Genomic DNA, 27,511 nt, shown 5'->3' with positions numbered 1-27,511 from the left:
ACATCTACCCAGATTTGCTGGTTCTCTCCTCACATCCGTGTGCCCTTCCACGGCAGGTGGCAGTTGTGCGGGATACAACAGGCAGAACGCCCCTTCTTTGCCTGAAACACACCCGCCCCGCGCGCACAGTGTCTAACGGTCCTAACGGCCCTAACGGCCGGGCCGTGACGTCGCCCCCTACGTCACGCCCCGCCGCGAGACTACAGGCCCCAGCCGCCCGCGCGCGGCGCGCTCGTCATGGCCGGCGCGTCAGGAAGCGGCCGCGGGGTGAGAGGGCGGCGCGGGCGGAAGGAAGGGAAGGAACGAGCAGGTCTCTGCGGCGGCGCGCGCTGCGCGGGGGCCCGGCCCGCCGCCGGGGTCTCGTCTCGCCGCGGCGGCGGCTGAGGCGGCCGCAGGGCTTTTCTGCGGGGCCGGGCGGCGCGGGGGCCCTGCGGGGAGCCGGGGGGTGCGTGGGGCAGGGACCGGGGCCGGGTGAAGGGAGCTGGCCTGTGGCTCTGCAGTGGGATGGAGTGGCCCGTGCTGGTCCCCGTGGCCTCTGAGGGCGTCACAGTTATCTGAGGGTCAAACYTCAAGTTCCTCAGTAGTCATCAGTTGACAAGGCTCCTATACTAGTCTCACTGAGGGTTATTTCTCTCTCTTTCCTAAAATCCTACCCCCTTCAAGGAGTCTGACATGGAAGAATCTAAAGACTCAAGGCCGCCTGAAGAGTCACTCCATAACTTAACGCTTTCTGATGAAAAGTCTTCTGAGAGCACCAGTTCTTTGGCAGCTGGTCCTAAAGAGGCACAGAATCTGATAAACACTGAGCGTGGGTGCACGTCAGCTTCAGCCTCGGAGCCCCCGGCAGAGGATGAGAGCTTCCATGACTGTCATGACTCCTTTGAGGCAAAAGAACCCAAAGCGGATGATGAAGGGGATTTACAGAACGATGATGAGAATAGCTCAAGGAAGCAGACAGAGCTAGAGGAAGAATACTTACTAGAACTAGAAAAAGATATGCCAGAAGAAGAAAAACAGGTAATACAAAGTGCTAAAGTTGACCATAAAAGACACATTTTCAATGTCACCCTTTTGGATGATCTGTGACCCTTCTGGCATAAAAGTTAGCATGTAAATAGGCCTTTAAAATTCCTTAAATGCCCAATTTTACCATTCTTAATCTTTTGCTTTTGGCAACAAGTATTTTAGTTAGCATTTTGGTTCATCAGATTCCTTTGGAGATTTTTTTTTTATGTGCTGCTGAGCTCGCAGTGTGTAGTTACTGTAACCAAAAGAGATTATGAAACAAAAATCAGCTCATTTCTTGTTTAGCTTGTGTACATTCATTGTTTTCCTCTGATTTGCTGCAAGGTGCTTTACAGAAACTCAGAGGAGGTTTCAGGGTAGTTTTGACATTTGAAAGGCTTGTTTGTGTAGTACTTTCAACTTTAACCTGAATTAACTCCTTTTAGATTAAAAAGGATTTAAACAAAACAGTTTAAACACATAAATATTTGGTGAGGATATTTTGTTTTTTCCTTGCTTTGAGTGCCATTGCTCTGGACAAAACATTGGATAACAAACTGAATATTGTGATAGAAATGGTGCATCTCACGGGGGAAGCCCAACAGCCCCCTTAATCCTTTCTCCTTCCCCATAAATCTTTGAGTGAATCAGTTAGGGATTTTCTTGGACCGTCAATCAATATTGCCAAGTGACAGTAGTTTGTTTTTAGAGTTCTAAGATAGACATAGTCACCTTGTATTTACAAAAAAAAAAAATTGCTTTCTAACTTTGAGAAAAATTATAAATCCGTTTCAGATGTATGATTCCTCTTTTTGCAACCTGTGTTCACAAGTGTAGGGGAAGTAAGAACGATAAACTAAAATGCACATCCTGATATACCATTCGTATTAAAGTATTTTTTTTCCCCTAACTTCTGAACACAGTATTTCTGGGAAGTTGGGAAGAACAGAATTACGTAGTGTGGTGTGTCAAACAGATTGTGCTTCAAAGAGCTGATCCAGCCTTTGAGAATTTCGTTGAATTATCTCAACAAGCAGCTAATTATACTTAAAATTTGAATATTGATGAAAGCACTGCAAGAGCTTTCCAAGCTTCACTTGCCACTTTCCAAGAGGCAAGTGAAATCTAAATTGTAGGTTAAATTTCTTTGCACTAGTTTATAATCAAGTAGTTGCTCGGGTAGTTCCCTTGATGTTGGAGTGTTCTCATGATCAAAGAACACCAGTGAAGGTAAAGGTAATTTTTCACCTGTATTGTATAGACAACAGTGCATACAGATAGTCACACTAACGTGGTTTTTGAGACAGAAAAGCAGTATGGCATTTGGAGGGGGAGGAGAACATATTAAATTCTTGAAATAAGAATGAGATTAAATGTAACACTTGTCTGCTGCTTGACCTTAGGAAAATCACTTCATATCTCACTTTCTCTCTCCATMTGTATAAATGGGCATAATGATACTTGCTGTTTGTAGTTCTTTGATATCTAATAATGAATAACTGAAAAAAATTCAAGAGGTTATCTGGTGCATCCTTTGCCTCGAGGCAGAATCAGCCATACTGATGTCATTTCTGACACATATGTCTCTTGCTATTAAGGACCTCCAGTGACTGACTGCCTACACAAGTTATTTGAGTGTTTTGCTATCCTTACAGTAATAAAGCTTATACTTGGCCTGTTTATTAACCATATGTAGGAAGGGGGAACCTTCTACATACATAGAATCAGAGTAACTTAGACTGGAAGTAACCTGCTTAGAGGTGGATCAGCTGGATCAGGTTTTCCAGAGCTGTGTTTGAGTGTTGAGCATTTCCAAGCTTAAAGATTCTACAGCCTCTGTAGGGCACTGTTCTGATATTCAGCCACCCTCCTAGCAGAAGTCCTTTTCCTTATGTGTAATCTGAATTTCCAGTATTGTGACTTATGACAGTTGGCCCTTATCCTTGTTCTGCATGCCTACTGGAAGTCTGGCTCAGTTATTTTCTAGCTACAGTATTTTCCCTGAGCAAACTTTTCTCAGTTCTGACAAACACAGTTCTCCTAGGCCTGCATGTTAGTGTCACCGTAACTGTTATTACCCTGGCAATATTTTTACTGTGAACTTTGTAGGCCATAGAATTTTCCAAGCCGAGCATATATATACACAGTCCTAGAAATCAGCTAGTTTTCCTCTAACAAAATATTGTTGGTATCTGTCATATACAGAGCTCAAGAATTCTACAGATGAAAGATGAATGAGAAGCTTACAGCAGCTGTTACAACTGCTGTGATAACCCATACACATGTGCTTGTTTTGCATCACCTTACATTCTCTTTTTAGTAGAACCAGGGTGTTCCTGGTTCGGTTGTTCCTGAATTTGAACTCTAACTCTATCAATTACCATGAAATTGATGCCTACAAATTTTATTTCATTTTTAAAATGAAACTTTCTATATTTTCTACAAGTTCTAAGGATATGTCCTTCAGTTCTGTTCCAAGTACAACTTCTGTATGTCCATTTATCCAGATTTCTTCAAACACTTTTAACGTCCTTCTTGATACTAAAAAGGTTATTTCTGAGATGAAGGGTAGTAGCACAATTTTTTTTTTCAGCTGGAGAAAATGAGACTGAGTTACGCAGAGCTTGTTTATTTGGCTGTGTAGGCTGTGACGAGGCGCTCAGCAGCAGCGCTGCGTTGGCTGCTTAGGTAGTGCTTATTCGTCCTTCTCGACCTCTGCAGCCTCCTTTGTTGTGCAAGCACCTGTGTCTGCCAGTGTGCAGGGAAGCAGCCATGGGCACTGATTCAGACCAAAAAAAAAATGCTGTATTTTTTAGATCAAAGACATTGCTGCCTAAAGTAGACATCAAATGTCAGCTTCATGATGGCATCTATTTGCGTATAGATACACTTTCTTCAAGTAGATTACTTGCCCAAGTAAGAAAAACTTTGTATGAACTGTAGTTGCAGCAACAAACATAAGTTATGTACTTGGGTCATGCAGTTCAGTGATAGCCTGGCTCTATCTAAACGATGCAGCCATACCTCTACTGTATTTTTCTTTTTTAAACTAAGACCACTTGCATTTTAACTGTTGCATTTAGATTACTGTTTTTGAGTTTTCAGATAGTGAGGCTGTAGCAAAGAAAGCTTTCCCAATTTATCCCGAAGGAGCAGGGGCAGATTGCMGTGTTCAGTCTGTGTTTCTGTGTATCCATGCGCAGGCTTTCACAGCAGCAGCTCACTGCAGAAATTCTTACCCACGCAGAAGCTGCTAGAGATGAAAGGGAAGGAGCAATTGGTTGTGTATTTTCTTTCAGTTATAGTTTCATAGCTGTGTACAGTAGCTATGAAGTAGGAATTGCTTCCAGGGAAATGATGTCACAAGAAATCAAGTCTTCTTATACAAAGAAGTAAAATGAGACCTCGAAGGGAAGACTTTATTAGGACATAGACCTGCAACAAATATTCTGAAAAAACAGATGTAGCAAAGACAAGAGTCAYGTTACTTGCGTGGACTTAAAATGAGCTTTTTAAGAACTGTGCAGCTTGAAACAAAATTCTTCTTCCTAAGTTTTGGGTTTGTTTAAGCATGCTGATTGCAGCTTCAGCAGAGCCACTGAGCAGTAAATTGCTTTTGATGCATTACAAACAGATTTTCTGGTTAGCTGTCATTGACAGTGATGGCTTTGACGTTGCTCTAGTCTGCAGAATTAATCAGAAGACACCCAACAGCTGTTACATGGTAATTGTTTCAGTCTGACCCAGCCCTCTTCTGGAGGGACAGCCATTAATTATCAGTTTATCCAGCAACAAGATTTTGAATCCCGCGTGCTCTTCCATCATGGCAGATGTTGTCTTGTTCTTTGGACCTTGCAGGACAAAGAGTTAAGCACCAGAAGAGCTTAAGAAAGCTCCTGTGTTTGATATAGTGCCTTCCTTTCTAGCTGATAAAGATCCTGGAATAAATGGCTAATACTCCTCAAAAGCAGCTCCCTTCCATGGTCTGTTCCATGTGCTTTGGAGCTGCAGCTGGCTGTAGTTCTGCTTAACTTCTATCTAAACTCTGGTAAACCTGTCTGTGAGAGAAAGAACACGGGTCTAGTAAAGGACATTCTTTGTTAGCGTATCCTTAGTGAAAAAATAAGTGATACTGTTTACTGAGCAAGAGCAAAACTTTCTTAATTACACCTGTGATGTTGTGCAGAAGATGTTTTCTCTGGGCTAAATCACACACACACACACACACACACACACACACACACACACACACACACACACACACACATTGCTTCAGGCTGATCACATTGCTCTTCCATAAATTGCATCTTCTGTGTAGAAATTGCATTTTCAGGGTTTGAAGCGAGAAGATTTAACCGTGATTTTTCTGAAATGGCTTCTGAGGTGTAGTAATTCATTTCAGCATTTGATGTTTTCCTAGTTCCAGGCATCTGTCCAGAATATAGTGTAGTGACCTTTACTCCATCGAAGATCAGCTAGTTTCTCTGTTTTCTGTAGAGTATACAAAATAAAAACTAAGGTACAAAATGGAAGACAGGATATAAAGAAACTAGTTGTGATTTAGAGCAGATTTCAGGTATTGGTCACTAGGAGATGATCTAAACTGCACTGAGAAAGAATTAAGTGAGAGGACCAGTTTTTAACACGTGGGACAAAACGCAAGCGACTGTACAGCAGTACAGCAGTGAAGTGTTGGCAAGCACTGACCAATGCAAATAAGGAATATATCTTTTGTTTACCTTTCTCATAAGCATTCAAAATTCATTCTGTAGTGATGACACTTGCAAGACTACTGAGTTTTGAAGGGATTACAGTGTAGTCTTGTGAAATGTAATAAATGATTTAATTATTAAAATAGTCTTTCTTAACCTGAATCTGGTATACAGTATAGCAGCAACATTAAGTAATTTGTTTTGGTCAAATCATAGTAGGAGAAGATGAATTTTTAGTTGCAGCTGTCTGTCTTTATCGAGAACCTGGATAAAAGCTGATGTCTCTCTGTATAATTTATAATAAAATCTCTCCCTATAATTTATAATTCTTTGAGTTTATTTATAAACTAAAAAGAAGTGCRTATTTTGTTGGATGACACTTTTTCAGAAAGTCATAAACTATTCCTTTTTCTTTCAGTGCTGCTGATTTTAGTCATATATTCATTTTTGTATTTCTTGGAAGACAGTGATGCTGTCAAATTGATATCTTTGTTTTACAAAACTCAGAGCTTATCTCTGACGAGAGGTTTTGACTCCTGTGGCGATAGATTTAAGTGGTCAGCCCCACATCCCTGCCTGAGGCCATCGCATCTCCAGCAGGAGTGGGCAAATGACATAYATTGTCAGTCAGGAAAGGTCAAGTTTTCAGTCTGGCATGTTAACTTAAACTGACTTTCTGGAGTGCATATGACCTATTATCTGAAAGTACTGCTTAAAAATTCAGGAAAATGTAGTCTTTGGCGAGGGGTAGGTTAATGCATCCTTACTGGGAGCCAGAAGACTCCAGAGTCTCGCACTGCTCATTGCTCAACATCTTGAGTGAGAGGCTGGATTTGGCGCAGTTCTGAAGTGACAACTCGAGCCAGTTTTGCAAGGATGTTTGAGTGTCTACAACCTTAAGTTGAAGTTCAAATCACTGAATGCCTCATACAGCAATAGCTTCACAAAACTGCAGGGGGAAGCAGACAACTGCTAATTGATGTCTTACAAATAGAATTGGTATTTGAAGCCAGAAAATATATTCCTTACCTGCTTAAATTCCGTTCTTCCGTGCAYCTTTTGAACCTCAGAAGGTTTAAATGACTCCTATTTGACCTTACAGAAGGGTATATAAAATGCAGCTGTGCATTGCTGTGCTATACAGATAGCCTTGGAAAGAAATGAGCACATTTTCTTCTCTTAACAAAACTGGAGCCAAGAATGGTTCCCTAGCAAAGTTAAATGAATTGATCAAATAAAATGCATAGGACCAGCCAGAAGAGGCTTTGGGAGCACTGCAAGCTATGACAGTGTTTGTCCTTCAGCTCCTGCCATCTATGCTTGAGGATTTCATATAGATACTTTTATTATGTTGCAAAAAAAAAAAAAAAAAAAAAAAAGCAATTAAAACATAAGTTGCTTTCTTCTCTAATAGTTAAACTAACCTAATTTTAATGCTTTTATTTTTAACCTTGGGCTTTTTAGTAGAGAAGCAGAGGTCAATGACTGCATTTGATGGCCTTTTTTGAGTTGTTTTACTTCACTGGCAGAAGGCTAAGTTGTATTTTTCATCACCTCATCACTTCTTACTCTTCACCACCTCTTGCATGCCAGACAGGTTTATGTTAAGATCCTAATTTCTTTAGAATATGGGTGATTGTACCTCAATATCCAAATCTGTAAATCTTTCTAATCAGATGGTTTCTTTAAGAATCATAACACCAGTTTAATGTAATTAAAAGGAAATGCCTGCCGCTTGGAATTTGTCATTTTCATATTAAGAAACTTTGCAAAAAAAAAAAAAAAAAAAGATATTTAGATTTTGCTTATTTTGTACAGCAGAAAACATTATGTAGTGTGAGCTGGGGAGATGATGACCCAGTGCTCATATATGAACAGCCTGAGGGAATATGGTGGGTCAAGATATTTTCTCCTTAGGCGGAGCATTCTAGGAGTTCAGTCTGACCTACTTCCCTGCTGCAGAATGGGTAGCATGCCCTGCAGCTACTTATATCTTTTTTTTCTGAAAAATGAGCGGGTGGAGATACTGAAATGACATTGTGCAAAATTTGTCCCAAGGACAAGTCACTTGCAATTTTTTCACTCTTGGCTGATACAATCACAGTAAACTGATGACCAGTCAATTTGCAGTTGGCCATCTAAGCTGCAAGTGCGGCATACTGGGTAAGGACATTATGTCTTCTAACTGAGCTTTATTCTCTTTAACCCTTAATTGGAATAGAAAACTGAATCTCACCATGACACTGTGGATGCAGCATATGCTCCAGCAGTCCTTTCAGAATAAATGTAAATTAGTAAAAAATAGTTCAGTTTCCTCTTTTTTTTTAATCAGGTTTTATATATTAGAGAAATGCATATATATGCAAGCATAAATTATGCATGTATACCACATATACATGACGGATTTTAGAGGCCAGCACAACGAGGAGATAAATTCCTAACTCTGCCATTCTGTGAGACAGCTGGGGTGTTGCTTTCAGGGGTGATCTGCTACTCTGTATTGCTAAAGGATGATCCCCCAAATGCACAACCAGAGTGAGACGTGTGGTGCTTCATGAGCTTCATCTGTTCAGAAAGCACTTCCCAAACTGTACCAGTCCTGATGTCAAGGGACAGCCTAAACCCCATAATACATGGGTGTCTTGACCGTGTTGGTCAGGCTAGTGCAGAAACTGTCATTTTGAGCCCAGACAGCATTGCTTGCATAGCTGTTTCCCAAAGAGTTGCGTAAGCTGCAAAGCCATATAAGGTGCTCTTAGCAGTGCTCTGGCTTCTGAAAYGAGTTTAGGCAGCACCTTTTCTGGTCAAATAGTCAGAAATGACAGTGGGATTGTTACTGACATCCGCGTGTCTTTAACAAGGATGTGAATAATAGTCCTCCCCTCTCCTCCCAGGCTGTGCAGCTTGGCTGGCAGGCTAGAGGGTGCATCACAGAGGGACCTGGAGGGGAAGAGGGCTGTGTGAAACACCAGCCTCCTGGTGCCACAGCCCCTGAGCTCCCACKCGCCCAGAACTTCCCTCTCCCGGCAGTGTCACAAGAACCGTGTGGCAACCTGCAGTTGCCTCTCCAGCCACTGCTTTGGGTATCCAAGAAGGACACACAATGTTATTTTATTCTTTTATGTCTTATTATGTATGTTTTTTTAGATTCTTATTCTCCTTAAGCATTCTCACTTCAAAAGTGTTTTCATATTATTCATATTAGTAATTCAAATGGGGCAAGCATATAATTTCTTGTGATACTTTTAATAAGGTGAAACCAAATAATAATCCAGGGGAAGCTTTTTGTCCAGTGTTCCTTGATTTGTATGGTTTCTTTGTCAGGAACACTGCAACTGTGCCACAGTTCGCACTTCATAGAGAAACAGTCATTTCTTTTTTGTATATATTTTGCACACAACTGTACCTTATGCAACAGTGAATCGGTTAATGGCACTGAAAGGCCAATTCTAAATAGGTCATGAGCAATGAAGTCAGAGGTAGTGTTACGGGCCCACTTATGTTGTGAGGGTTGTCTGTGTAGATCTTTTATGTTTTCCTGGAGGACCATCATCTCTCAAGCCTGTTCTGTGCTGGAATCTGACTTTGTTTACTGGTGTGAGACTGACTTCTGCTGTGCTTTCATTCTCTTTGGATTAAAGATATTTTGTTTTTTTTCCCTGTGGAGTGACAAGTGTATTTAAGGCAGTGACCCAGTTTCAAAGTTTGGGTGTAGCTTTCAAATGTAGTCACATACTGAGTATATATTGTATTAAGCAGCTAAGTGACACATATATGTAAAAAATTTGTGTTTTTAATATAGTTAGTCTCTTAAATGTTCAAACCGTTTTGTGTGCTAATACTTAGATGGCACTACGAGGCTGATGCACACTGGAGGAAATGGCATTCTTGAAGAGCTTGTGATAGTTTGTCAGGCCACCCTGGAGGAAGCCAGYTGCTAAATGCTGGTGCATGTTTTATCCAGAATATGTTTGTTGCTTTTTAAAAAGCACATCATGAAAGGGTCACATGAGATTTTCCTGAGTAGTTTTCTGTGTGACAACTGAATACCATTCCTTGACCTTAGTTTGCAGCAAACTGTGGTTTCTTATTACTAAAATGGTGCTTGGAATTACTTTCCAAAAGCAATAAGAGCAAGTGGAGAGAACCTCTGATTTTTGTATTGTTTGCCTGGTGCTTGGCAGCAGCGAGATGGTGAAGTGCTCTACAAAGAGAACTATATTTAGCTGTTTCCAAGGAGATGTTCTGTGCGATATTGATAATTGCATTAATCCTTGATTTACCCAATCTGCAGGAAACGAAACTGCTCCTTTTCATACCGTAGGCTTTTTACTTGCACAATTATCTGCAATATATGGACACCTTGATTTTAAGTCCTTTGTGCACACATGTGTTGGGGACAGAATGAGTGGGCAAGTGGTCATTTTCTGCAATAGAAATGGTTCAGGAGCATGACTGTTGCTTCTTGCTGATGCTGTCTTGCCTATAGGGCTTTGGTTTTGTTTGAGGTATGTCTGCATGTGAAAGGTTTGCTTTGTAGATGTGGATGGCTTGATGACATCCTGTATTTTCAGTGTCAAAGGCTGAGATCATTCATGTCATCTTAGCTTGTGCTAAGAGTACTGTGCTGTTYACGCTCGAAAAGACAGTGTGTGTAATTTTCACTAATAGAACCATCTTCCTGCCCCTGGGTTCGATGCTTTAGCTGCCAATGAGCAATACTAAGTGTTGCAGCAAGGAGAAAAATGCAGCTGCTAATGAGGAGAAATATGTGTTTGGGCGTTCAACTTGCAGTCGCTCAAAGCTGGATAACCATGTGTGTRCCGGGGGAGGGTACGGGGGAGTACTCTATACACCAGTCACTTTTTACATTAGAAATCTTTCAGGTGATATTACCTGTGGATGCAGTAAGCACAGCATTCTTCCCTCTGACTCTGAAGGTGAGTGTTGACTTCTGAGTTAGACTTCTGACACAACGTTGCTGTAAACATCTGGAATACCTTCTATGTAGTTGATGTGCTCTGGTTGATTTAAATGTAGTTAGAAAGGAAGTAAGTTGTACCTGCAAATTAAAAAGATAGCAAAGTTTAAGCCGTGCAGTTCGCTATGGGTATCCTTTGARCCTGCTGTTGTCTGTGAAGGGGAGCACCAAGAGTCGAGCTAGTATCATCTAGTGCTTTATGAATCCCTRAGGAATATCATATCAGAATGACTGCAAGCAAGTGATTGTGCTACTAGTTAATTTGTTTCTAGTTATATTTTATTTTGATTTCCGTTCATATTTTTTTCAGAACTGCGACTGACCTACTTGTTCATTTCAGTTAAATACTTTGAGACATTGTCTTTCCTTTTGCAGACAAGAAGAAAGGAGAGCACAACCCTGAAGGAGAAAGGAAACGAGCAGTTCAAGAAAGGAGGTGGGTTGATAATCCTCTAATTTCACATGGCTAAATCAGATAATCTTTGAGTTGATATTTAGTCCTTACTGTGATTTTGTAGAAAGCCCATAGGAAGATCTTTCTTTTAACATCTRTATTTCCATCCAGCTCTTGGGAACAGAAGGAGATGCAGCCTGCCTAAAGAGTTTAGATCAGCAAAGACTTGGGCTCCTATAACAAAATTCATGAAAGCTACATGTTAAAATCCAAAAACATGRTACAGAATTGACTGCTTACGGAGTGCCAAGATTTTTTTACTAATCCAGACAGGCATTTGCTAGGATCTGAGTTCTTCAGTGCACATTCTTAGAARCCTGGATTCAAGCTCCTCTCAGGCAGTAGGGCTGAAAACAGCCAACTTCCACTTCCCAGCAGTACACCTTGATCTGGAGACTGGCCCTCCTCTTGGAAGCCTTTTTTTTTTTCCCCCCCTCCTTTGGCCCTGACAAGGAAGGGTACTTGTTTGGTGAAGTTTTAATCCATGAACTTTAAGTTATTTTACAATCACTGCATTTTATGTGGTGTCAATTTTATGTTAAAAGTCTGCTGTCTCTTCAGAGCTTACTACYATTGTCTTAAATAATACTCTGTTCAGGTTGCTGAAAAAGTTTCTGCCAGACACTGTATAGTGCATACTTGTTAAAAAGTCACTAAATGTTTCTATACTTACTAGCAGATACAAAAACATTGTTTTGTGTAGCCCTGAAAGGGCAGGCTATATTAAAGTAATTAATTATAAAGTAATTATTAATGACTCCATGGAAGTAAAAACCTGTGAATAATTAAATCGTAACTTGCTTTCTAAACTAACCTCTAATGTTATACTAGAAGCATCTTAATTCTGCCATAATCTCAAATCCCTGTTACACTGCCTAGTTTTTATTCTGACACAAAATTATTAACATGTATTCCTTCCTTTCCTTACATATTTTGTTTATTAGTACAGATATATGACCTTATTTCTCTATGCACTTCCCACCTCCTGCCTTCACTGTGTTTTATGCAGTATCAAGTAAATGAAGTCAGTTGACAAATGTGGCAGAAATGCTGCAACACAAGGAGTATTTTGTCCATCATCACCCAGTTAAGTTAGTTCATTCAGTGAATGAAGCTCAGTGTGATTTAGATGAGACAGGCAGTTCTTCCTTTTGGTCGTGCAGTTCTGCCTCCTCCCTTTAGCCTACTCTGTGACTTGTATAAACTCTTCAGCCATTTCAGCTAACAGAAAGTGATCCACCCAGGTCGGGGGTGTTTTTAAGCAGCTTATCAATTCAGGCAGGCATCAGAGGAGGCAGAAGGGACCTGCTGGGAGCTCATGAGGGCAGCAGACCTGCAGTGGTGGCCTAGCCCTTTTGTAAAATCTCATCCCCAGCCTCTGCGTGCTGGTTCTTTGGCAGATCTCCTCAGTGTGCCTGAGCTGCTGGTGCCTGCTTAAGCACTTCCTGCTCAGAACAAAACGCTCTCTGAAGCACCTGATGGTCGTTAGCTGATGTGTGCAGGAAGAGGTGGTGTGTGTGGAGGAGAATGCGCCTGTCAGCTGGCAGAACCTTGCTCAGAGACTGCATAGGGCCTTTTCCTTCCTTGGCTCTACCTTCCTTAGAAAAGAAATAACTTGATAATCCCCTGTGGTTTATCAGCAGGCCTTGTTTTAGGCCAGGCCTGATGATGACTGATGACCATATTGTGACACTGGCTTTGAAATGATTGACCATTAAGTCATTGAAGATATTGTGACAAAAAATATCTCCTTAGTAGCTGTGAGCAGGTATAATAATAGTGCAATAGCATGTTACTGTTACATCTTACCTGGTTTAATATTGCATCTTRTATGGAGAAATGTTTCCAAAGAGGTCTCAGCCATGTGATTCACTGRTTCTACTGCCAGTTGAAATGAATAGTCTTTATTTTTTCTTATTGCATCCACAGAGTATGGAGAGGCAGAAGACTCTTACACGAGGGCTCTGCARATTTGTCCAGCTTGCTTCCAAAAAGACAGGGCTGTTTTGTTTTCAAACAGAGCTGCTGCAAAAATGAAACAGGTGAATGTTCTTTTATTTTATTAGGCACTATATATTGATTATATGACAAATGTGATCATAAAATCCAGTGAAGGGTAAGTGATGGCAAATSAATCATGCTGTTTGTGGGTTTTGCTGTTTGCTTGATCTCTCATGTTCCCAGCAGAAATGCTGGTACACTTAGTTTTACCAAGGAGAATTATGAAACTGAAACTTTCAGTTGTAGCAGCTGTTCAGAATCCCTCTGTTGCAATATGTATCTTGGCTCTTCTGCCTTTTTTYTTTCCTCCCATTATAAACAGATTGTCTGAATTTCATCTTCCTYGTCTGGGTGCTCAAAAATCCTGTCCCTGCCGCTTCGGGAAGTCTCTCACATTGGCCCTCGCAGAGAAAGCAGCATCGGTGCTAAAGGCAGTATCTGCTTTCAAAATGTCTTATCTCATACAGACAAGAATTTACCCAGGAGTCTTGGGAACCAGCTATTCCAACCCCTTAATTAACTGACGAAGGCGGAAGGGCTGTCGCCCTGTTCGGCTGAGCCTGCAGATGTGGCTCAGCCTTTCGAGGGCAGCCTCATCAGTGGGGTCTGCAGCCTGCATGGAGACGAGTGAAGCCCTGCTGAAGAGCTCTGAGTCAGAGGCAATGCTATGAACAGCCTTGATTAGATGAACATCCAAGTTTCTTGGAATGTCTGACGAACCTTTTTGTTTGCAGTAGSAAATAATTGGTTTCTCTAGAAATATGACTTAAATATTTTAACTTAATATGTCATATTAAGAAATATGACTTAAATATAACAATTATTTTATGTTCCAGGACAAGACGGAAGCTGCCCTAAGTGACTGCAGCAAAGGTAGGACTTTRTTCCCGTGTCCTACTCTTGTGCCAGATCTTTCACACATAAATAACAATTAGTGCCTTTCTGCAATTTGTAGAAAATTTGTAGTGAAAATCGTATGCCCGGGACTTAATTTTTTTTGGAAAAAGCCTCCAAATGGAGGAAACATTCTCCATTAAAAAAGAAAAAAAAAMMCYYYYYTKKTTWAAAAAAAAAAAAAAGCACACAGGAATTTTCTTCATACAAGAAAACAGAAAAATTATTTCAGACAGTAAAAGTTTGATAGACATTTCGTTATACTTGTTATTTTAAACTCTCTTCTACCTGCCATTTCTGCCTGCCCAGTCTTGGCTTTAATTCCAGTTTCCGAAAAATTGTGTGGCTTTGTGGAATTAAAGGCATTATCAAGTCCCTTTTATGCAAGGCTTTGGCTTTGTCATTACACTTTCCAGTTCTTGTCCTGCTTTGTTTCATCCTTGCAACGCCTAGTGAAATCATTTCAGCCGCGTGGTGCTTTATTGCTTCCACCCACTCACTCATCCTTCGAATATTTGTTAAACTCCATGACAGCTGGGAAAAAGTCTAATTTACCAATCAGAAAATGAATCCAATGGCTGAGTGCCAGTATTGCTGGTACAGTAAATATGAGTTTGTATATGCTAAAAGTATACTCGAAGGTAGCAAATTTTAACTGAGCTCTTGTCATTTGAGGTGGTGCAGTTTGAAAAAAACCCAYACTTTTGTTAATTTTACAGTAGCTGAACGGAAATGAGTCTGCTTTGCAGCACTGAGCCTTAAGCCGACCATCACTTGACACTCCCCAGGGACTTGGCTTACACGCTGCAATGCAACACTTTAGAGCACAGCAGAGCAATTCACACTAACCTGCAATTTGCTGACTGTAGCATTGTCTTTGTCCTTCCCGAAGAAATAAGCTAGAATGTTAGCTGGAGAATCCGGGATTTAATTGTCCCGAGAAAAATGTTAATGGTTTAGCATTTATAAAATGGGCAGACTTTCATACTGTCTCTATGATGAAAACTGAATGCAGAAATTCTTGAGAAATTACTGTTAGCAAGTTCCTGTTAAATTTAGCATTCAGTCCTGCACCAGTAAACACGGGCTTGCCTGCCAAGGGAACAAGGAGAGGATAAGCTTAAATTCAATCAGTGTGACTCGCTACAGACTCAACAGAGCTCATGCAGCCATTTATGGATTCCCAGCCTGGTTTTGACTGTTTGATATTACAGGAAATTCAGAAGAACACCAGTAGATTTYCTGGAGTTTGTCTCAGTTTGCTCTGAGATGAGCAGGGAAGGGCTCTATATAGTTAATAATGTATTATTACTATATATACAGAAAATATCAAAATATATCTTGTCCTGCAGATTTCTGAAGCTTTGTTTCTACTCTCTGTATATATTTTATTGTAAAATTAACCACTTTTGCACATTGTAAATCATTTATATGTAGTGGTGGATTATAGGTATTAAATCAAACAGGATCATTTGCATTAGACTTATATATGCAGAGGCAAGATATGCCTTTGAGTTATACCTTATTTTTAAAACTGTTCTTCTGCTTGATTCTAAGCTATATCATAGAGATGATAATTGCCAACATCAAGAATTTAATACTCACTGTTGTGTAGTGGGGTGTAGAAATGTTTCAAGTAAAATATTGTGCTTTGCTTTTGTTTTCTAGCAGTGGAATTAGACCCTAACTATATTAGAGCTTTGCTGCGGAGAGCAGAACTATATGAAAAAACAGAAAAACTAGATGAAGCCCTGGAAGATTATAAAACAATCTTAGAAAAAGATCCATCAGTTCATCAAGCCAGAGAAGCTTGCATGGTAAGCCATCCCAGCACACCTTGGGCTAACAGCAAAACAAGGCCTTTTCTTGCCTTATCGAAGTATTGAGTGCTGTTTGTCCTGGTTATGCTGCTTCACAGGCACTTTAGCCAAAGTCAAAAAGTGTACGGGTTTTCTCTTCTGGTTTTATATAGGGAAGATGATATGAACTGCTGCAACTTCCATGATCATTTTGAAGTCTAGAACACTTAGTTCTTTTTTTAACCTCCATAAAGCATGTGTGAAAGTAAAAAGGCTTTTCTGAGCTGTTAACATAAAAATACAGCTTTACCTGTTAAAAAGCCCTTCCCAACCATTCAGCTGCAGTTCTAATTTGATTCTCTCCAAGAATATATGGAACCTTTTCAATGCAGTAATCTCGTTAAATAATTCCTTTCAAACATGGTCTGTTAAACGTCATGCTGATAAACCTCTAATAAATCTTAGACATTGATTCTCCTGGTATTTGAGTTAGTGCATGTGCTAGAAACGTGATAACCGCATTGACCACCACTGATGACCACAGCTGCATTTAGCGTCTATCACTTCAAGGGGATCTGCAATTTGGAGACCAGAATATGGGTACTTCATAACACAGATTTTGCTAGCTATGTAATTGGTTGGTCTGTCCTTCAGTATCCTCATTGGCAAAGTTGGAGTCCAATGCCTTTATGGCATGATTTTAAAATATTTACTTTTCTGTTGAGTTAATTATACAACACTGGGGATGGCAGAGACAGGCTTGTATCAAAACTGGGAGCTAGAGCTACATTTGACCTGAAAATCTGCTTCAAAGGCCTGATTTTTTTGTTTGTTTATTTTCTCCATTTGACTTTTTTCTCTTGACATTTTGCTATGCCTTCAGTGAGCATTGGCTGCCTTACTAACACTCACTTATATCTTTAAGAACTTAGTCTCTCACTTGAATGAAATGGCACCTTGTKGTCACAAACAGCAGTGTGACCTGATTCGGCTTTCTTCGTTACCAAACCAAATGAGTTTTGCAGCTTAATACTGTGCTCCAAAGTCCACTTTCAATCAACATTACAAATGCTTCAAGATTAAAGGTTTCTTGAGGTATCTTTTTTCTGTCTCCGTAAGTGTAAGAAAATGCTTTCAGAGTGTCCTTGGGTTTTTGGACAGGATGACTTGGATGAACAAAAGTAAAGGGGTCCCAAAACCCCAGTATAGCTTGTAAATAATCCCTACTCAATGGGGATTTACAGTCACTCCCACTGCCTGTTGATTTGAAGTTTTAAGGAACTCTTTGTGTAAAATACTAGCAAGAAATGAGTTTTTTTCTAGAGGCATTTAGGAGGTTAATACTTAAATGTGAAAAATAATGGTGTTTTTCACAAGGTCACTGGGTCTTTTTGCAAGGCAAGGGGTAGTGGGTAACGAGACCAGTTTTGTACCGAAAGCTCCCCTTAAAGGCTGCTCAGAGGCCTGAGAGGCTAAAGGCTTTGAGAGGCTTCAGAAAGCAGCTACGCGGCGCTGCCTGCCACGGTGTGCTTGTGTCCTGGTGCTGGCCATTGTCTAGCCCTGTGGGGACACCTGGTCCTCTGTGTCACTCTGGTAGACTAGCCCTGCCTAAAGGAAGAACAGCCAGCAAGCAAAGCGCCCCAAAGGGAACCGTTTTGCATGGCCGTGGCTTCTGGGCATCGAGGCCCGTGCAGCCAAGGCAGTGGCGACTGGGCTGGCAGCCCGTGACACGGCCAGTTTGCTGCGCTCTGCAGCAGCCCCTGGTCCTTGTTCGTGCGGGTGGATGCGGGCAGAGGGGCGCTGAGCACCCAGCTCTTGGCAGTGCCTAGTAAGTGACAGGCTGGTCAAACACCGTTAMCGCGTGCGTGGGGAGTGCGATGGGTCTGTCCGAGCCGAGAAAAGTGCCTCCGTGTTGGCCTCTTTCAGCCCTCTAGCTGAGCCTCCCGCTTAACTGATCCYGTAATTCAACTAGGGAGTCAGCCGACGTTTGTAAAGGAAGTCCCATGRTTTCATTTTTCCGGCTTCCAGAGTATTCTGCAGTCTCTTAACATTATCTTAGGCTTTTTTCTGGTTCTAGTGTAATATAGTAAGTTACTTGGTAAAATAATACTAATGTAGAAGGGATGTGYGTTCTTAGCACATTTTAGCAGCTCTTCATACAAAAAACAGCTGTGAAGAGCAGATGGGTTGTCATGAACCACCAGCCATCAACTCCACAGATCAAGAGCAGTGTCGGGAGGTGGGGGGAAATGTAAGGGTTTGAAAATACCTCTTTTGGCTGGCTGGAAATCTCTGTRGCTAAGATATGGGTCCTTCCTACCTCTTGCGACGCCACGATTTTCCTTCAGTGCRTGTGCCTCGTCTCTTTAAGAATTTCACAAATAAGCCCTTGCTCAGGAGCTAGGGGAGATTTGTGCTAGAAGAGAATGTTCTTCCTGGCCACCCTTCAAGAATGTTTTAGAATGATCAGTAATTTGTTCTGATTTTTTGCCTTGTTTTGTAGCTGGGAAGTACAGAGGTTGACTGTACATCTACCTTCTGCTCCTTGGCCTCATTTTATTAGGCAGAGATGTTAGGCTGACATGTGGTGCAGAACACATTGTACCAAACGCTCTCAATTTACACCTCAATGGGATTTAGGGCATTCTGCTCCGAGTTGCTCCTGTTCTGTATCAAGTTGCAGGGGAGAGCCAGTCAGTCTTTTGAAACTGAAGCTTAAAACTCATCCTGAAGATTTGTTACTGAAATGCTTGATGGATAGCTAGTTCTACATGCTTCTAAACATAATGAAATTTCACAGTAGAAAACAATCCACCATATTGTTAATTCCATGTATGCAATTAATATAACTGTAGTACACAGGGAACTGCGGCTCTGCTCTATGTTAACCTTAAGTCCAGTCTTTGCAGAAATAGTGTAGCACTTTCACCCCCGCCACTAATAATGATGCATCAAGGCTACTTGCAAATCATAACCTTCATCTGTTAGACCAATCTTTCGTATTTTTACATATAGAAGATAATAGGCGTACTGTTTTACTGCATATAATAATTGTGTTAAATGACTTTTAAAAGCCTTCAGTGCACAGTATTTCTTGCTTTGGTTCTGGTGTATCTGCTCCATAATTTCAATGCTGCTGGCATTTCAGGAGCTCAGCACCAATGTTTGGCCCTGGAGGCCCATGAGGCACATTTTAATTACTTCTGACATCTTCAATGTCAGATTAAACAGTTTGAAATTAGTGTTTTGTTGCCAAATAATCCCTATTGATGCTTTCCCAGAAAGTGTTTAATTATGTGGTATCAATCTTGAGGCTGTGTTTCTAGCAGGTGTGTGGCAGTGTTGTGTGATTCCAGCTTCAGGGCCCTGGCAGAACAGGCAAGCAGGGTTAATTGCCCAGAGAGACTGCACTTGGGCAGGGGTCTCACAAACCTGCCGCAGGCAGCTGGGCGCTGCGCTCCTTGCTATAGATAACTAACCTTGCAGCGTTTTGGCAGCGGTGAGAAACAGTCTTTGCAACATTAATATTCAGGTGGATGAAACACGGAATGTGYATTTCGGACGTAGCATTTTCATTCCTGCTAAAGAGAGCTGCCGAGTGTGCCAACRGCTCCGAGACTGCGCGCGCCTCCTGGCCCGGGCTGAGCCTGGAGCCTGGGGAGAGCTGCACGTCGCCGTGCAGCCACTCGGGCCCCCATCTCCCCCTGTTAATAAGCCCCTCTGGGCCGGCACAAGTCAGCTGGGGTCTGGCTGGGCTAATTACATCTGCTCACTGGTGGCGATACCAGGCCTGGGCTGGTTTCAGGTTAGCCAGCCATGTGTCTCTGCATTATATTCCTTAGCATTCGTCTGGCTTTCTGGGGTATACAATTTCTCTTCCCCGTTTACTGCAGAAAATGGGCTGTATTTGCCTGTCTTCACCAGCGTGTACTGCTTGGAGAAGAAAGAATCATCAGGCTGCCTTGTCAAGGGGCTTTTTCTCGAGGTGAACATCTTATTTCACTGTAGCAGTATGATGAGAATGACAAACCCATGCATCATGACTGGAACTATAAATTACAGGAAGGAACAAGATCAGGAAATTGAGTTCTTTAGCTGTGTTCAGAAGGCAATTATCACAAAGGAAGTGTGTGCAGAGTGAATCCCACACCTGTTACTGCAGTCAGCAGCTGTAATTAATTTACTGATAGCACCATTAGAGCAGATCTGTCTCATTTGCTCTGACCTCCACAAGAAGAGAGCATAGTTATGACTATAATTGCATCCTTAAATGGCAGGATTATATGGTGATAAGCACGGTATAAAAGCTTGGAGTACTTGCTTCTGAAAGGCCGACGAAAAAGGCYTACGAAGACTTTTTGTTTGGGATGATGCAACAGATCTTAACACTAGCACCAGTTCTGAAGTTCAGAATAACAAAAAATGCATRTGTCTGAACTCAAGATCTTCCAGACTTTCCTTTCCAAATCTAGTCTCTCTTCCCAAATTAAACACACACAGCGTAGGAGATAGAATTAAAGTATATGTTTAGCACTAAGTCTCTTAAATTCCATAAACTTGCCAATTAAAATACCAGGAAAAGGGATCAGATCTGCTTTTCAGCAGTGAAAATAAATGCCTGTATGAAACTGGCACTTACAAATTACAGTTTACTATTTACGTGAACTGATGTAACAGGGTGAATATAGGTTTCCCAAATGACAGAGTGSTTGCTGCTAAGCCAGGAACAGTGCAGCCTGGCTATGGGTAGACAAGYGACCCACAGTAACCCACAGCATTGCTGAAATGCATCCCTTTGATTCTGTTTTTCCCTCTTGCTTCCTACAGCGATTACCTCAACAAATTGAAGAGCGGAATGAAAAATTAAAGAAGGAAATGATAGGTGAGTAGCTTATATATGTAAATTGCTTCCATAATCTTAACAGTCCTAGAAAAATAAAAATGTCTGATTACACAGATCTCTCATATCAAACTTAGAGAAGGTAAGTCTCAAAGGAAATGCTTGTTCTGTGTTAAACAAACACAGCTTTCTAGTTCTATATTGTTTAATTTTACTAGTAGTAAGTTGTAACCAGATAATGCTCTCTTACTGAGAAAAATATAGATAAATTTAAAGGAAAATATTCAGACTTCCTAAAAATGGTTTAATTGCATGAAAAAGAGAAAGAAAGATTTGAMACTGGATTTCTTTCCTGTCCTGCAAGTAAACCTTTAAAAGAAATCCTTCTCTAAAAAAGGGCAAAGACAGGGTTTTCACCAAATCTTGAACTCAAATGTCATTTGTATTTGATCTTGTGTAGCTATATTTGGTCTTATGTCTGAARAAATACATTTGGTTCTTAATGTAGCATTTTCCACAAATAGACTTCCTAGCCTTCATAACTATTCATTTTTGTATTAGCTCAATTCTGTGCGTGTGGAGGCTGAAACAAACCTGCCTCGCGTTGCAAAGAGGCCTTAGGCATTGCTGGGAATAGAATCCAGGCTCCTAACTACATTTCCAGTGTTCATAGTTTTTGACTTTTATAATTCTGTACTAAAGGATACTACTGGCTGAAACCATTTATAGGAAATGGAATTTAATTAATACAACTAACTTAAATATATGCCACCCCATCATTGTGATGTATGATATTGTTTCCAAAATATTTGAAATGGAATGTTATATTTCAAAAGGATAACTAAAGCTAGTTACCCAAGCAAGATAGCTTTTCATGTGTAATATTAATAAGAATAAAGCACTTAATTGCACAAGTTCAAGCTTCATAGTTAAATTAAGTATTCATAGTAGTTCAGGGGAGAGACAACCACCTCCAGAAAGAAACTCCATCTGCTGAAAAATTCTGCCAATATTGCCTATATGCTCCTAGTTAAAAGCACTTATGTCTTTTTTCCTACCATTCAGATAGCTTATGAAATGGTGCTATTTAAAATTAGGTTTTAATTCTTTTCCTTCATCTTGTTTAGAAAATCACACAAAAGAGCAAGGAAAATGACTGATTACCTAAAAAAGAAGTTGACTGACCTGTCCTATTTCAGGAGTTACCTGTTTGCTAATTCTAGGTGTGACAAGTAATAGCTGACAGACTGTTTTAAGTAGACTTGAGGGTTTGGGATGGGAAAGGGAAGAGGGTTTCTGTGGAGAATCAGGTTAAATAAATTCAGTGTCTTCCATGCTGGACTCCAGAGAAGGGAATCCTTTCTCCTAACTCCCTTCTCAGTGATGATGAGTATGTTCATGGAGATGCTCAGATGTAAACTGCCAGGCTGGACACGCAGCATACGAATGAGGTAGTGCTGCATCTAAGCCTACGTGTATCCTGGGCTCTCATGTGTGACAGGATTCACAAATTGTCACATATGTTGTCAAAATTACGGGATGTCATTTGGCTAGGTGATGCTTTGCTCATAATTGTGCTTGCAATCACCAGTGTAGCACAGAAATTGAGGACTTTTTATGTAATACATTCTCTTAACAGAACATTTGAAATTAAATTTGGGATATGGCAGTAACCAGACTCATTTTTTAAGTGTGATTCAATTCCCCATATCCTGGCTGCAAGAGAGGAAGTAGTGACATCATCTGACTAATGGGGCCTGCAAGGGAAACACTTCCCCAGCCTCTCCAAACGCTGCTGTTCTACAGGAGTCCAGAGAGAGACCCCAGAGCCATGGGCTAGGTGGGAATCGGGGAGCTGGGAAGGGAGGCACCCGAAACAGCCTGGTGGTTGGGACATTCACATGGTTGTATTCRTTCTAAGCTGCCTCAACTCTTCCCTTTCAAGGACTTGGTTAATGGCATTTATCCACACAGCATAGTGTCAGGCACAGTTAAAAATATATATTTTTTTTTGGAAAGTGCTTCTTCCATCTCCATGTTTCCTGTTTTCCTGTGCTCCAGTTTGTTACCACATAGTTTGTAGGAAGTTAAGTGACTGAGTGTAAATAAATGGGAATACGCGTTCTTAGCTGGATTTCGCTTCTTGGCACCCTAGCTATGAATTCTTGCATGTAAATGGTAGCACATGTGATTAATGCAGTTGATTACTTTTTTTATAAATATAAATATGTTTTATTGCCATACCAAGTGCATTTCTGCTGTGTTTTCTGCAGAGGTTTAACGTTTCCAAAGCTGGTGTTGGCATTTAAATTATTTTCCTGTTTTCCACCTCTTTGCAGGTGACTGCTTCCACTTGTAATGAAGTTTGCTCAGTAGCAGCAAACCCCAGTTTACTAGAGTTTCATAATGTAGTTAAAGCTTAATTTAAAGCACTTTTTCATAGTAGTTTTTAAATTCAKGGGGCTCTTTCCCTTTATGCTTTCACAACATGAGCATCCCCTACTTCAGTGGTTCAAGATGTGAGCCACTATTAACCATCTTCAGTGTTCATTTTTAATTTTTCTTCTAACTTTAAAGCTGAAAATTTCCAGGTGTCATGCCACAAGTTAGTCTTGCTTAGGAAAAGCTCTCATTTGTGATAACTTGGAACAGTCCTTTGCAGAAAGCACGTTGGAAGAGGGCAAGTTTGGAATGCAGTTTTAGAAAGGATTAGCAGCCTGAGGTTTGAATGCAGTACAGTTTTCTACAAGGTTACATAGAAACTAAGTAAATTAGTTATTTAAATAACTATAGAACATGCCATGTATTTTTCCCAGCTTATGCACATGGAGTTCATCAAATCCAATTAAAAACTATGGGGATTCACACTGTAAGCTATAAATAAGTGCATTCTGAAAACCAGTAAAATGCACATGGTTATTAATGTGAATGACAGGAAAGCCTATCAAAAATTACTACCTAGACCTTTTGAGCAATCTGTTTACTTTCCAGCAGTTTGAGATCAGCATATAGAGTAGGCTTAGAGCTTAAGGTGGTTTTGTTATTTTTGTTTTTTAATGTACTGAAGGTAACGCTTATTTGAAAGTAAGAGGCAAAGCCCTGATAGTCTGGGGAGAACTGAGGTCATTTGAAATAGTGTAAACAAGAAGTGTTACTGTTGCTTTTAGTTCAGGCCTTTAGTTTAGGTAAGGGTAGCAGATTTGCTCTGGCTCTTTCAGTGCCTTCACAACTGGTGCTGCAAGTAAGGTAAGTTTCCRAAGATTTCATCAAGAAATTTCTAAGGCATAACTTTGTATCCAGCATAAACAGTATCCAGCTTTTCAACTTCCAAACAATGCATTTAACACTAGCAACTGTAACAAAAAGAGACTCAATTTTGGCTGTGTCATTATAAATASTGAGAAATCTTGTGCATCTCCCTTTTGCCACAGACAGTTCAGGTGAATAATGAATTACTGACTTCTGAGCCTAATATTAATTTGATTGGTTAGTTTTCCAGTTGACCTGTGAATATTGTTTTAAAGAATAAGCTTAGTTGTTAGAGCTCCAGGTTAAAAGTAGACATATGTGTTTTAAAATATTGAGAACAACAAGGTCTATCAAACTTCTGTCTCAGAGGAGACTGACACCGCTCCAGGATAAATGAGCATCTGGCTGCTGAGAACTCCTCCGAGCTGAGTCACAGCTCCACAAGCTTTTTTCTTTTCTTTTTCTTTTATTTTTATTTTCTTCCTCTACCCCCCAAGCACAATATCTCTTTTAAGAGAGCTTTTCTTTTTTGGTGGGGAAAGGAGAAAGGAGGGGAAGGGACTAAGCTACAAATCTTAATTTAGGGATGAAAGGGGAGGGGGAGGCGGAAATGGTGCTTTCCTACAATGATGGGTTTATGTGCTGCAAGCAGCAGGAGCGTCGCTTTGGGCTTTTGTTCTTGGAAAAAGCAAGGCTTTCTTCTCCTTCATTAACAATTTAATAAGGGTGGCTGTACCAAAAGATACCGCTGTACGTGGATTTAAATGATGGAATAGGAAGGTGACCTATGACTGCATTTAATTATTCAATCAAAGCTGGGTGAGATGAAGAATATAATATTAACTATAACGCAGTCTTCAGCCTCCCTCAAAGAACTGGCCTAGCTGCAAGCAAGGCTACCAGGACAGTTCTTCTGTGTTTATTGGCTCTAGTGTGACCGGAAAGGAGCCGTCGTCGTAACTCTGATCAGAAAAGACCTTTCACTGTTTCCTGAAATGGGCAAACTCGTCTGCCTGCTCCCGAGCCAGCTGCAAGGCTCAGATTGCTCATAAACTGTTCACGACTGGCCCCTGGAATGCTGGACTATGCCAGGCTTCTGCCGTGGACAGACAAAGACTCGTCTCACCCCAAAACTCGACGCTCAGCAATGCCCAGTCGTCTGTCTAAAAGCACATAGCAATGTATTCATCTCAGTGACAGAGATGCTGTCAGGAGCACCTCTCTGTTCTGTAACCAAAATGTTTTTCAGATGCAGTGTAAAAATTATCAGCTTGGCTTAATAGTTTGTTTATCTTCAGGGTAGTGTAGCTTAAAACAAATAGACTGGTACAACACAGCTAATCTTAGCTGAGCCACACGGGAATGACCTTGTCCAAATCACTTGACCACCTCAGCTATTAATCCCAGCAGGGTAAAATAAAATTCAAGAAAAATACTGTTCCACCATTTGATTGTTTAGTAGGTTGAAGTTWTTTCTTGTTTGTTTGCTTCCTGCATGAAACTGGAAAATTTCCATTTTGATCCCCAAAGATTAGTCTTGCTTTAAAGTAATTATATAGCTCTCTGAAAGATACCCAGGTGTGAACCAGCACCTTGACACAAGCCCTTAATTAAACTGACATATGTAGGAGTGCAGTAGTGTTGATAACTGTTGGTTTCTTTTTGTAGTATTCAGTTTTTCTTTAGATAAGAATGATTATATTTATCTCTCAGCCGTCTTTGCATATTTTCTGTGAATCTGTATTCAAAAAAGCTGTCCCTGCCTCAATTAAATCTTGCAAAAGTGGCATATTTTGGTTTATTGTGGTGATGCTCAAGTCAAGCTGTTGCCAAACARCCCCTTATCTCTTGCATCAATTGGATAAGTTAAGACTTTGATACGATTTCTGTTCTGAGCACGGGCACGGGCCTGCCGTGTCATGCAAGGCAAATCACTTGATCCCTTTGTGCTCCATTTGTATAGCRTAAATACTGCTTGTCTCTTTGTACAGGGCTTGTGGAGGACTTTGCTCCTTATGTTTCTGTACTTGTACGTGATTGTTGTGAAGTTACTGCTTCAGTGTGGCTTAGCACCAAAGCCCTCATTAAATCCTGAGTGTTCTGCGTGTTAGAGCAAGGAAACCTAGTAGATGGCAGGAGTGGGGGCTGCGCTGCTGGGCAGAAACGGGGAGCTTCAAGGGAGGATTTGTCTTGGGTGTCTTTAAAAAAATTAGATTAGAAATAGAAATAAAGAAGATGCCTAAAATAGCATCAAATGTGTTTCACAACTGAGATAGTCTATGGAAAGTTGCTAAGTTTTTTGCAAGCAAAATGGCTGTAGTGCTGCTGTATGCCTCAAATGTAACTGTAGGGGCATTTGCTTGGAAGATTTGTTCTTATTTATGTCAATATGCACATATTTAAAGTAATATGTGCAAGCAAACACAAAACAAGCAAACAGAGTTTGCAGCTCATCTTTCTGTTTCTTTTGGAAGTTTAGGAAACTTGGTGGTTATATTTGCATGTTCACAGAGTTATAGCTACAGTGAAAACAGGAGGACCTCAACATTTCATATTTGAAAATTGAGTGTTGTGAGTTGAGAGCTTAAATCCAGGGGGAGCAAGGCTTTGTTCTGACTTAGAAACCGTGGCAAGAGCCTATGGTTGAGCAAATCTAGGTAGCCACAAGCCAAGTGTCTACAGTCCGTGAGTGTCCAGCAAGGCTGCCTCATAGACCATGCAGGACTGCTGAGGTGATCTGTTTTCAGCTGCAAAGTTGGCAACGACTCTGTTCTAATTGGAATTTCTTCTTAATGCACTTGAAAGCCTGCATATTTAACAAATGGGAGACACTTGTACAGCGCTTACCTTAACTTCTTGCAGGTGGTCTGTGTAGTAGGCAGAATTCAATGGGAGTTTTCTTCTCTGCTTATTACTCACACATTATTTCTCTTTTTTCATGGTAGGCAAGCTGAAGGATCTCGGGAATTTGGTTCTCCGCCAGTTTGGCCTATCAACAGACAATTTCCAGATAAAACAGGATTCATCGACTGGTTCATACTCCATTAATTTTGTTCAAAATCCCAATAACAACAGATAACACTAATTCAGTCTAGTTCTGCTGGCTTTGAGGCTTCATGACCCGGTGCTTGCATGTACCATGAAAGGATTCTGCCAACATTTACCACTCTACCCAAGTAAAGATCGACTCGAACATATTCATCTCCCTGCTTGTGGAATTATTTAAAATGTGGGTGTAAAGCAAGTCTTTTGACTTCTCATAGTGATAACATTGTGTCCAGTGTGTGATTTTTTTTTTTTTTTAATTTATTGTTTTCCCCCCATCGTGGTGTTTGGCTTGCCTGGCAGCCAGGTTCTATCCTGGGCTTGTTCAATGCTGGCAACAAAATTCTAGCAAGCAGTTGAGTTGAATCAAAATGCCCATGTACCTGTAGCCAAATGCAAAGCCTAATGGTGTCCTGGGCAATTAATGAACCTAGCAGAAGCACTTCTTCAGGTGAATGTCCCTGAGAGCATGCATRCAAGCAAGCCAACTTCTGTGGAGTAATTTTTCTCTGTAATAAAGGCTTGATATTT

General features: G+C 40.8%; 1 protein-coding gene across 1 annotated transcript; it reads left to right on the top strand.

The window, feature by feature from the left end:
- Positions 1-298: 298 nt before the first annotated feature.
- On the top strand, positions 299-27,511 carry TTC1 (tetratricopeptide repeat domain 1). Its single transcript, XM_026047589.1, has 8 exons — positions 299-310; positions 664-1,017; positions 11,074-11,134; positions 13,082-13,194; positions 13,990-14,026; positions 15,716-15,864; positions 20,674-20,728; positions 26,881-27,511. Exons 2-8 carry the CDS (start codon positions 673-675, stop codon positions 27,012-27,014), a joined length of 894 nt encoding a protein of 297 aa, XP_025903374.1. The 5' UTR covers positions 299-310; positions 664-672; the 3' UTR covers positions 27,015-27,511.

The sequence above is a fragment of the Nothoprocta perdicaria genome, unplaced genomic scaffold (genome assembly GCF_003342845.1).
Source record: "Nothoprocta perdicaria isolate Ctin4 unplaced genomic scaffold, notPer1 scaffold_5, whole genome shotgun sequence".
Lineage (NCBI taxonomy): Eukaryota > Metazoa > Chordata > Aves > Tinamiformes > Tinamidae > Nothoprocta > Nothoprocta perdicaria.
This window is presented reverse-complemented; position numbering and strand designations above follow the sequence as displayed.